General features: G+C 41.2%; 2 protein-coding genes across 2 annotated transcripts; both read left to right on the forward strand.

Annotated features, from left to right (window-relative positions):
* Window positions 1-5,461: 5,461 nt before the first annotated feature.
* On the forward strand, window positions 5,462-6,400 carry LOC134640680 (putative gustatory receptor clone PTE03). The gene has a single exon (XM_063492582.1). It carries the CDS (start codon window positions 5,462-5,464, stop codon window positions 6,398-6,400), a length of 939 nt encoding a protein of 312 aa, XP_063348652.1.
* Window positions 6,401-10,422: 4,022 nt separating this feature from the next.
* LOC134640681 (olfactory receptor 52E5-like) lies at window positions 10,423-11,358 on the forward strand. Its single transcript, XM_063492583.1, has one exon. It carries the CDS (start codon window positions 10,423-10,425, stop codon window positions 11,356-11,358), a length of 936 nt encoding a protein of 311 aa, XP_063348653.1.
* The last annotated feature ends 1,245 nt before the right edge of the window (window positions 11,359-12,603 follow it).

Raw genomic sequence — 12,603 nt, forward strand, 5'->3', positions numbered from 1 at the left:
GCACTAACATAAGTCGATAAAGATGACTGCTTTGTGTGTATGTGGTTTAGATATAATCTTTATTGTGCATTGAAGTGAATGAATGCTTTTTTGCTATTTTGCTGTTTCAGAGTTCTCGTTCCGCTCACATTCTCCGCTAGTGACTCCTCGTGATGACCTGTTCTCTGCTGGTGTCTCCTCATGTGTATTCATGTTTAGCCAGATTCCACTCTTGCTGTGTAAATAAAGACTTGTGAAAAGTTAAGTGGGTTTTTGAGTCTGCTTTTGGGTCTGCATCTTGCTTGAACCTCTGGTTCATGCCAGTTTATAAATATATACACATGAAGTTGTTTAGTCACAAAACTAAATAAATAAAAGAGCATAGTTTGTATACATGCATAAAATAAATCACAATTAGTAAGAAGCACTTTACTTTTTAAATTTTATATATTGCAATGTAACTGCCTGTGACCTGCATGAACACATAGATGCCTTTAACTGTCAAACAGCTTGCCATGAAGCCTCTGTCTGTAGCCTGCTGTGCTGACTCTATCCCCATCGCCTTACCCTTAACCAAATCTCTATGCAGAATTTGTAAGGGAGGGATATTACTTTTGGTTGTGTAATTTTTTTGATTTTGATTTATAATCTGCTTGTACTCTGAGTTTTACTGACCAATATCATTTTAGAATGCTTTGGTCTCATACAAGTAAACAGTCTGTGTAGAAAACAATGGAGGTCATGCCTTTACCTAAATACAATCTCAAAAACTTCATCTCTTTTTAACATGTCTTACAACTATTTGTAAACAAGGACCATCAGGTAAAGCTCATCAAAGTTGGTCAGTAGACAGACTGATTGGTTCCCAGATTGCCTTTATGTTAAACTCTGTTGGAAGTGGTGCGAGAGAAAGAGCACAATCCTTACATAGTTATTTAGTGATCTTTTTTTTTTTCTTCATTTTTTATAGAAAGATGCCCAACGGATTTACTTTACCAAATGGACCATCCCAGCCTTGCTGGCAATCAAATGGTCTATTTGATTCACCTTTTATTGTTTATTTTATTTTATTTTATTTTCACTTGCTAAATACGGGACAGACTGGACTGGGGAAAAGAAAGTTGAGAAAGAAAGAGGGAAAGAAAAACAGCTGAGAAGAGGGACGGGGATAAAGGGCAAAAAACAAAAACCAACAAAATAAGCAGACAAAAAATACATATATCAATCACCTGGATCACCTGTTGAGAAAGAAAAAAGAGAAAACAAGCAGAAGAAAAAAAAAGAGCAACATAATAAACAACATCACGATGATCTATGGGAATATAACAGTAAATACTAAATATTAAACATTATTGTGCAGCACGTAAGATTGACAGCACACAGTGTGCTTTGAGGTAGGAGCCAAAAAGGGTGTAGTTTGTGTGTGTGAGCACCCGTGTGTACACCTGTGAGCATGAGCGCGCTTGTATTTAAAAGGTTCCTTCATGTAATGATCTGCTAGAGCACAGGTGTCGAACTCCAGGCCTCGAGGGCCGGTGTCCTGCAGGTTTTAGATGTGCCCTTCATCCAAAACAGCTGATTTAAAGGCTAAATTACCTCCTCAACATGTCTTGAAGCTCTCCAGAGGCCTGGTAATGAACTAATCATTTGATTCAGGTGTGTTGACCCTGGGTATTATCTAAAACCTGCAGGACACCAGCCCTCGAGGCCTGGACTTCGACACCCCTGTGCTAGAGGGTGTGGGGAGCCACAGCCCAGTCCTCCAGGGCATGAAGCAGGTATGGAGGAGATCAAGACTCCAGACATCCAGAGGCCCTCAGAACACAAGAGACCAAGGAAGACCAACAGAGGGGCAGCCGCGCCACTATCCCAGAAAGAGCTGAGGAGAGTCCCAGATGAGGGGTCACTCAGCAGCCGCGGAACAGAAGCCAGGGGGGGTTGCAGTGACGTGCCCATGAGCTCTGCCGGCAGCCAGCTGTGCCAGAGTGACCGAGCCCCAGGCCGAGAGGCTGAGGGTACCCCACCCCCGAAGTGGCCCAAGTGAGCTCCAGGCTCCAGGCCCCGACAAGCAGCCACCAAGGAGTGAGCCGGTGTGTACCTGGACGCCCATCCCTGGACACAAAGAACCACCAACGCACCGATGTCTGAGGGCATCTGCCACTGGCAGGGGAAGTGGTGGGGGGAGATAGGCCTCCATACCTTGGAGGGCCTGAGATGTCCCTAGAGAGGTGGCGTCTGATACCCAACCTGACATATAGACACAGACATACAGGCACACACAGATACAAACATCCATTCCCACCCTCATGCTCTCATAAGCAATTACTCAGCACTCACCCAACGTGGACACAGACATAAATAGACACTGTACACACAATCACACTCCCCAAACGTACTCTAAGCCCCAGGTCTAGGTACCCTTGCGCCTGGAGGGGGAAACTGCACCCAGACCCAGGTAGTCTTACCCTTTTCCCTGGGGTGGAGAGAAGCAGACTGCCCCGACTCGGCAGCAGCAGGGAGGCCCCACAATCCAGACCCCAATCGGACGGCCAACTCCTCCTCCCAGCCCCCCCACTCCAACAGGCTGCAGAGAATGGGGGTGTGTGAAGACTCCAAACCGCCCTCCGCCCGCTCATATGTAGTGTTGATGCATGTGTGTTCTAAGGTGCATTTAAAACCCAGGAGGGCATGGAGCTACCTGCCAGAGAGCAGCAGGTAAGTGCATAGCACCTCCTGATAGCCCTCAATGTCTACATGTATTTAAAATTGAGAGGTGGGCAACGACGCCAGGGGTGAGGTTGTACACCCTGATGGTCTTTTGGATTCCGTGTAGCGTGCCCACCCCCAAGATCCTATATGTATGCGTTATGAGAGTGTGAGTAATATGAATGTCTAAGTTGTGGGATAAAATTGAGGCACCGGCAGCCAGAAGGGGACAGAGGGGGGGGATGCCTCCCCTGCACTCTGGTGACACACCCCTACCCCAAGGCCCTGCATGTGTGGGTGATTGTGGTGGAGCGGGAAGAGGGAGGCAGGTGGAGATGGGGAGGGAAGGAAGGGGGGGCAAGTGACCCCTCCCTGGGGCCAGCTCCCCCGCTGACCCCAGTAGGCACCCCCATACTCTGCAACCCGCCAGGGAAAGGGGGCCCAGGCCCATCCGGACCGGGGCCCAGTTCAGCAGCGCCGCCTGGCCCCATAGAGCCCGGGACAGCCCACCCGACCCCACCACAGAGAAAACTGCACCCACCCCGTCATCCACTCATCTTCCAGACTACACAAGACAATAGACGCCCAGGCTGAGATCTTCCTCCACCTTTCCTATATCTCCCCCTCCTGCAGAGTGAGTTCCTGAAGAGAGGAGACCTCCTGCAAGATGTAACAGCCTCCCCCACCAGTTGAAGAGCCCTCCACGTGGCTCGATGCACTGGCGGCACCCTGTGCCAGGGCTGGGCCCCCATACACCCACCCGCCCACAACCCCGGCAACACACCAACCAGGACCCAGGACCCAAGCCCCCAAGGCCCAGCCAGGGCCCCAGCCCAGAGACGGAGCACCCCCAGAACCCCACACCCGTCCCGGACCCACCCTGGGGCAGCCAGGCTACCAGGTCAGTAACCCACGTCCGTCAGCACAGACCCTCCCCTAGCCCCGCTGCACGCAGCCACGAGGAAACCGTCACCTAAGAGCCAACAGAGCCCTTAATAGGCCATGACCGGAACCCCGGGTTGAGCCCTCCAAGGAAGATGCTCCTGGGGAATCCCCTGACGCCCCAATCCTGTCCCTACCCCCACACCAATCACAACAGCGAAGGTGGGACCAAACTATGACCCCCCACCCCCACTAGGTGATGGAGCTGATCAAAGGAGCCCAGAGCAATTGATCTGATGTGTGGCAGAGGCTGTATCAAGACTAATGTAATCTAATAGATAATTTCTATATTGGTTAGAATTAAGATTATTTTTATTTTTCCAGTTCATGAGGACTGTTTTCTTGGCTATGTATATTTAGTAATCTTTCATTTTTAAGGATTCAAGTCAACCATAAAACACTTGTAAAGTATCTAAATCCCCATGTTAAGAAAAGACCTGACCTAGTGTATCGGAATATAGCTTAGACTGACTTCAACAAGTTATATCACTAAAACATAGAATCAGAAGGCATATTAGTCACTATCAAGTATACTGAGGTTGTGCACTGCACTGGTATTCTGCAGAGGTCTAAGCCTTTGCAGTATTAAAAGTAGATATGGATACAGCCTAGGAAGTGATATAGATTGAGAAGCACAGTTGATACATCAGGGGTGTCCAACTCCAGGCCTCAAGGGCTGGTGTCCTGCAGGTTTTAGATATCACACTGGGTCAACACACCTGAATCATATGATTACTTCATTACCAGGCCTCTGGAGAACTTCAAGGCATGTTGAGGAGGTAATTTAGCCATTTAAATCAGCAGTGTTGGATCAAGGACACATCTAAAACCTGCAGGACACTGGCCCTTGAGGCCTGGAGTTGGACACCCCTGTCATAAATGAAAGTGAAGAAAAGTCAGGGGCCCAGGCAATAGAAATTACAGAGATGAGAAGGGATAGGAAACAATGCAGAAGACTATGGCCCTTCACAGGAGGCATCACCAGCAAGTCAAGGAAGTTGCTGATGTAAATAAATCCTCTCCATGTCTAGGGGCTGGTTTAGAAGACAACACAGAAATTCTTTGTGATCTTATGGCAGAAAAGGCCCTAATTATTGGAGAAATAGAGGCAGGTAGAGACAGTGCAGGTTGTGCAAAGATAGCCAGCTCATAGTTTCATGATGTTAGATCACATACCTTGGGCATGACTGGGACAGGAAAAGAGACATCTGTGCCTAATTTGACTTAGAAGTACTCTCAACATGCACCAGCAAAAGGTGGCTGAGAACAGCAGAGCTAAAATCCTGGGACTTCAAATTCCAGGTTGCCAAGATATAAGATGCTGGTCATGAAAGTCAATCTCAGCTCATTGAAGCTTGAATGTGCATATATAAGTGTTCACATTTGAAACAATTCTCTACTTTACATATTTGGCAACCCCTCCTTTAGTTTTAAAATCAAAGGAGGGTAAAGCATGCCAAAATTATTAATGAGGTATACTTCAAAGACTTTTTCAGAATAAAAGTAAAATTTTACATATCTACTTCTATTTAAGGACTTACTTCATGCAAAATGCTCCAACAGCTAGCCTCATGGGGCATCTTTGGCTTATATAAAGAACAACATCATCATCATTGGTAATTACAGCACTGTAAGGGTGAAGTTAGGGTGATGCAAGGCCTCAGGAAAAAAAACAACACAGGTACAACTAACTTTGTGTTTCATAATCAAATTGAAATTGCTTGTTAATTTATGATAATTTATTTTAACTGGAGAAATTTGATACAGATTTTGACAAGCAGGAGGAACATATTGTTTTCCATAGGAAAGGAAACAGTTTAAAGATTGTATAATTATGTATACTAATTCATCTACAAGTAGCCTTCTAACACTGCAAACACTGGGCTTATCTAGCACAGATATCTATCCAGCATTTGTATTTGGAACACTTACCTATTTAATTATTATGTTTTCCAATTTGTTAGTGTTAACTGTCATCGCTATGAATAAAAAACTACACAAGCCCATGTTTATCCTGCTGTTCAACTTGCCCATTAGTGACATAGTGGGTGCAACGGCTTTTTTTCCTCATCTCATTTTTAGCATTGTGGCAGAGAACAGACTTATTTCCCACCATGCATGTATTTTTCAGGCTTTTCTGATTCATGTTTATGGTACAGGAAATTTGCTCATCTTGAGTATCATGGCATATGACAGATATATTGCTATATGTTTTCCACTGAGGTATACAACCATTATGAATTCACATAATTTAATGAAAATGATTGTTATAACATGGTTCATAAATTTGTCAATGATGTTTACATTGTTTATTCTGCTTGCACGTTTCAAAACATGCAGAACAAACATTGTAGATTTTTACTGTAACAATCAGTCATTAGTAAAATTAATCTGTGAAGACACCAGTGTGAACAACTACTATGGATTAGCAACTATATTCCTGCTTATGGGAGGCCCGTTGGCACTAATTGTGTACACATATACACAGATCTTGCGTACATGTGTCATTACTAATCATACAGATGCCCGGCGAAAAGCCATTCAGACATGTGGTACACATTTAATTGTTTTCTTAAGCTTACAAATCAACACTGTCTTTGCATTGATTTCTCACCGCATCGACAGCTCGTCCCCTGTTCTGAGAAGAGCATTTGGTGTGTCTGTTCTAATTTTTCCCCCTTTCCTCGATCCTATTATATACGGACTGAAAACTAAAGAACTAAAGCAATGCATAGTAATGTTTCTAAAACGAAATGTGGGTTTAACAATGTAGCCACTTTTCCGATTGAATGTGCTGTTTACATATGTCTTTTTTATTCTACAGAGTAGGTTAACTTCTGTTTCAGTTGATAAACTGATTAAATCTTGATTGCTTTTTATCAAATTATTTAATTACAATCTAACTGACATAAGTTAGTCCTTTGAATACTAAGTTTCTTCTGAGAAATCTTTTCTTGATCTCCTCTGTGTTGTAGTTTTTGTTCTCTCTTTTTTGTAAATCAAAGACCACCAATGAATCTAAAGAATAATCTTTATGCAAAAATAATGATAAAATAATAATGAAATAAAATATACAAGATTAGCACATGCAGTTACTTTAGAATAATATAGAATTGTGAACTTCTGCTCATGTTCATTATCATTATTTTAACCTACAGGCCTAGTGACTGTTATGAAATTAATCTAATATTGATTTCAATGATATTGGAATTTATATTCAATGTATATTGCAAATAAGTAAATGCATTTAGTAATATGTGAATCATATATTTTGTTCTTTTTTTTTTTTTTTTTTTACTAATTCTTATGGAATTCGTATGAGTAACATGTTTATTTGTGTATTTATGTTTTCATGTTTTTGATTTTATCATTGTGCTTGTGTCAGAATAAAAAACTCCTGAAATTTCATCGTTGACTCCATATGATAACATGATAAATAGACAAGAAATAAGGAAAAAGAATTGAAGTTTGTTTTAAGATAAGATACGATGAAATAAGATAAACCTTTATTACTCCCACACCTGGGAAATTTGTTGTGTTTTTTTTAGCCCCTATGATTTTTATTGAGAGTGCAACAAAAGTAAGCTTATCAAAATGCCACTGAGGTTGATTTGATTCTAAAGTTGAGTCACTGAGAAGCCTGAAAACATTACTTCATTTTAAGTTAACCACAGTGTACCTACTGAAAGTACTTCCTATAAATGCAGAGTTATAGTTTATTTCTTGTCTCCAGAGCACGTCTGTAAACTTTGGTAATTTCTTTATTAAACAGGAATACAGAACAACTGAAGCAGTCATGGGTAGTTAAATACAAAACTGTAATAAGAAAACAGATCAAGCATTTTGTAAAGACTGATCACAGATGCACTGATGCACAGTGTCATGGCCCCAACAGAAAATATCACACATTTGATGACAAAGCCTGTTAACAGAGTTTGGTATTTAGGTCATTACTGAGTTTGTTAATTTGTGTTTCACCCAAAATACAGATTTCTCTTTATACACTTTGTGTTACTCAAGGCAACACAAACACACTGCCTTTTCTGCACCAGCAATATTGTCAAAGGGGCCTGGAGCCCAGTATGTGGGAGTGAACCCAAGCGCAAACACCAAACAGAAACAGCGATAAGATTTACAAGTTTATGTAAACAAAGTTTTTTGACAAGTCGTGGGCACAGAGGACTGGAATGCACTGCAGCTTACTGTAACTGCCGCAGGACTGATGATAGCTTCAATCTCGTATGGGCCAATGCAACATGGAGCGAGCTTATGGGAAAGGCATTTCAGTGGATTGTCTTTAGCAGCAAGTCATACCCATTGCCCAGGCTGGTACCTGGGAGCAGGTGTCCTTAGGCTGTCTGCACGGCAGAACTGAAGATTGATCGATCTGAGTAGCACCTTCTCGGTCCAGATGCGTCAACATTGTTGCAGATGGTGTGGAGGGAGAAGGTGAGCCTTGGCTTACGGAAACAGAGGTGTCTTCAAAGCGTGAGAGACCAGTTGCAGATGGGGTTGATGTTTTGTGTGTATGCCCAGGGAAGATGTGTAGACCAGATTGGTGGTTTTGCGTGGTGACACAGCAGAGAGCTGATTGCAGTTTCTGTTTGAGATGCTCGGTTTGGCCATTGGTTTGTGGATGATAACCGGAGCTGAGGCTGACCTTTTCTCCAAGTGCGGAGTCGAAGGCTTTCCAGACCTGAGAAGTACACTGTGGACCTCTGTCAGAAACAATTTCCATAGGTATCTAGCTTGAACTTCCTAGAATCTGGATGGTAAGAGACTGATAATTTGAAGTGAGCAAAAACAAAGACTATAGACTGGCTTGACAGACATTAATTTTTTTAGCCATTCTTAAATAGGTTAACTTTTTATGGTCTGTCGAGATGGTAAGCCCCCTCTTTCCATTTCTCTAGTGCCAACTTCACTGCTAACAACTCCCGGTTGGCCACATCATAATTTTTCTCTGCAGGAGGTGACAGAAAAAGGCACAAAGTTGCAGCTTTCCTATTACTCCAGAACACTGGGAACAGAGAACAACCCTGACTCCAGAGTCTGATGCAACTACTTCTATGATAAATGGTTTTGTGGTATCTGGGTGGATCAAAACAGGTGTTTTAGCAAGACAAAGGCAGTTTTGGCTTCAGTGGACCAGACAGGCAGGACTTTGGTGGAGGTGAGGTGTGGTGGGTGCTTGTGTGACGTGGAAGTGTGCCCTTCACTTACAGCTCGGACCTTAGCTGGGTCGATCTTCACCTGTCCTCCTGCCAAAATATAACCCAGAAACTGACAGAAGAGTGGAACAAATTTCTTGGCCTTGACATATAAGCGGTTCTCGAGGAATCGTTGCAGGATGGAGTGGACATGGACACAGTGCTCCTGGGGGTTTTGAAGAAAGTCAGGATATCATCAAGACATATGAACGCAAAGATGCTCAGAAAATCTCTTAGAATGTCATTTACTAATACCAGGAAAACTGGAGCGTTAATGAGGATAAAGTTGTATATTGAATGTGGTTTTCCATTCATCTCCGCTCCTGGATACAGACCAGATGATAGGCAATGCGTAAGTCAAGTTTAGTAAAAATAGCGGCTCCATCAAGGGGTTCAAAAGCTGAGTTAATCAAAGATAGTGGGTACTTATTTGAATATTGAATAGTTTTTATTATCTTATTTGTTATTAGCCTCCTCAGTCCTGCAAATATGTGTCTATGGCTCAGCAATGCTTGGCTTTTGTTGTTTCACATGTCACTGCCTGTGTGTCTGTCAATATGCAGAAAGGAAAAAAAAAAGTAGGAAAAATAGACAAAAAAAGACCAATTATTAATTGTACAATCTGAATATGTAATCCAATCATTTAATTTTAACATCTTTTGTAATGTAGGCTAATTGACATATTTCTCTTTTCATCTAAATCTACAGTGTAGATGTCTGAACATCATGTAGGAACAGTGACTCCTCCTCTCTTTGCTGTTTTTTTTTAAAACTACCTCTTTCATTGAGGCGTTTCATTTTATGAACACACACTGGTCCACTTTAAATTAAAAAAAGGTTCCCCCATCCCCAATAAACACAGAATCAAAAGAATTTATTTATTTTTTTGGTAATAGAATGATCATATTCAATAATAATCAGCAGATTTATCATTGTTTTTCCCCAGTTTCTATGTGCTTACAGATAATCTTGAAAAACTGATAACATGATGAAAGCTGACCTGTTGATATGTTGTTGGTGTTTGTGTAGGTAGTTAATGACATGATATAACATTTCTGATCCTTGATAAATCCCTTGTGAGGCAGTGGTTAAGACCATGCGAATCTAAAGATGAGCTTTAAGATAACACCTAATACTCCAGAGAACTGCCTGCTGTTCAGAGTCACGTCTATAAACCCTTTAATCCCCATGAATCTTTTACTAGGTAGTCATGGCCAGCACTGACATAACTGGATAAAGATGAGTGCTTTGTTTGTATGTACAATGTTGTGCATATGTACAATGTTTTTTCTCCTTTGAAGTGATTGACTGCTATATATATATGTGTTCTATGCGCTATTTAAATTTAAGGTCAAAACATTCTAAGTTTTTTTTATGAGTGCAAATTATATGACATGAAATGTATATGGAGTTCTTTGGAGAGGGAGGTTAGAGTTTGTTGATTATAACTGAACTGTAACATTTAATCCTGTCTTCTTTTTATATATTTTCTATTATGTCCTTTGAGGTAAGTAAATATTGTCTTGCTCATTAGCAAAGAAGTGATGAGTGACTTCTCAATTTTATAGTGTGAAAAAGCAACAAAATGAACAACCAATACAACACATCCTCTTTTTTACAGATTAATGTCTTTAATCTCTCTTCTGAGAGTGTTTTTCCTGCATTTCTTTTTGCAACTCTGAGTTACATGATCATACTATTTTGCAACCTTACTCTAATCCTCACCATTGTGCTGAATAAATCTCTGCATCAGCCAATGTACTTAATTCTGCTGAATCTTCCTATTAATGACCTTATAGGTTCATCAGCTCTCTTTCCACAGCTCATCAAAGAAATACTGAGAAACAGTGGGATAATGCAATACTCAGCTTGCATTGCTCAAGCTTTCTTTATCCATATCTATGCAGCAGGCACTGTGTTCAATCTGAGTGCAATGGCATATGATAGATACATTGCCATATGTTACCCACTGCAGTACAGTGCCGTGATGAGTAATGCCCATATCATGAGAATAATCACCATTGTATGGATGAGTTGTTTAGTTTTAATTGCTGTGCTTTTTTTCTTACTTTTGCGTTTGCCTCGTTGTCGATCTGAAATGACAAACCCCTATTGTGATAATGCATCTCTGTTGACTTTGGTCTGTGCTGACACAACTATTAACAATATCTATGGGCTTTTGATAAGTGCTTTTTCCGAATTGGTGGCTAATGGAATTGTTTTCTACACATATCTCCGGATCCTCATAGCATGCTTTAGATCTAAACGATCAGATACAAAAGCCAAAGCCCTGCAGACATGTGCTACACATCTGATTGTTTTTCTCTTGTTGGAGTGTCTTGGTCTTTTCACCATCATATCATATAGACTAAGTAATGTTTCACCCCATTTCAGAAGATTTATGGGTTTGTCAACTTTAATTTTTCCCCCAACACTAAATCCAATCATCTATGGTTTGAAAACAAAGGAAATTCGAGAAAAGGTGTTGAACTTTTTAAAGACTAGGATGTTTTCATCTTAATGCACTCTTTCAAAAGAATCGGATGTAACATGTTTTATTTTCCCTTATTTATCCTGCTGTCTGACATTAATTCAGTCACTCTGTCTTTTAAAAAATGCTGATTAAGTTTTCTGATGACAGATATTGTAATGCTTTTTTAAAGAATGTAGGTTATTACTTTATTTTTTAGTTATTGCTTGTCATTATATTCTTTTGCATAAAAAGTAAATGGAAACTTCCAATTACACTTTTTTCTCGTTGTGTGACTGTTTTCACAAAAATCAAATAAACACTTTATTTTCATAGAACTTGAACTTTTATACGTTCATATACATTGTATACTATCAATCATCTTTTTCCATATTAATATCTGCATTATTATTATTATTATTATAACTAATACTACTAATAATAATAATACAACAATTTAAATATATAATTCCATCATTTCATTTTAATGTCTGTTTATATTCATTACATTGTTTATGTGAAGTGTGCTACATAACTCAAACTGATTTAAACATATATCGATCAATAAGACCTTAATCAAGGCTCCTTACTACATTTCTCTTCTTTAAATCTCCAGTTTAGATGAATGAACATCAAGTAGAATGTGAGTAATTTTAATAACCCACTATGACTTTAGTTTATATATAATAAATCTTTATTCCGGTGTCCTATATCTCCTCTTGACAGGCTAATATCTGTCAGGGTTCCTGGGTGGTTGACCCAGTGCTTTCAGTTTTGTCATGGTCAGTTTTTTTTCCACATCCATGTTTTTCACTTCCTGGCTGTATCCCAATTCAGGGTCTGCAGCCTTAAAGGCCGCATTTTAAGGCCGATTACGTCACAGCGACGCGACGAAGGCTGTCCCAATTCAAACACTGCTCGAAATGCGGCCCTCAAATGCATCCTTCATTTCCCTGAATTTTAAGGATGTGGCGGTGTAGACTTCGTTGCCCAACATATCCCAGAATGCATATGTGAGGGCACGTACTTATAATTTGTGGAGAACTGCCATGTAGGGTTTTTAGCAGCCTGCCTGAATGAGCCAAGGGGAAGTGACGTATTGGGGGAGTGTTCGTGCACGCGCGAGGGAGAGCGAGCGGGTTGCGGTAGGAAGCGCGCGCGTGCCTTTACAGCGAAGACACCAGGAAAGTCCGGCGGTCAGAACCAAACCCGAACGAAGAGTAACCGGGAGGTTACGGTGCCGCAGTGAGTCTATGCGGAGTTTCCCCCTGTGTGTGGAATCCGGCTCCGGTCACC

Source organism: Pelmatolapia mariae, linkage group LG14, assembly GCF_036321145.2.
Source record: "Pelmatolapia mariae isolate MD_Pm_ZW linkage group LG14, Pm_UMD_F_2, whole genome shotgun sequence".
NCBI classification, from domain to species: Eukaryota; Metazoa; Chordata; class Actinopteri; order Cichliformes; family Cichlidae; genus Pelmatolapia; species Pelmatolapia mariae.

Excerpts from the sequence above, each read along its gene's own strand:
- LOC134640680 (XM_063492582.1), top strand. The coding sequence starts at position 5,462 with ATGTATACTAATTCATCTACAAGTAGCCTTCTAACACTGCAAACACTG.
- LOC134640681 (XM_063492583.1), top strand. The coding sequence starts at position 10,423 with ATGAACAACCAATACAACACATCCTCTTTTTTACAGATTAATGTCTTT.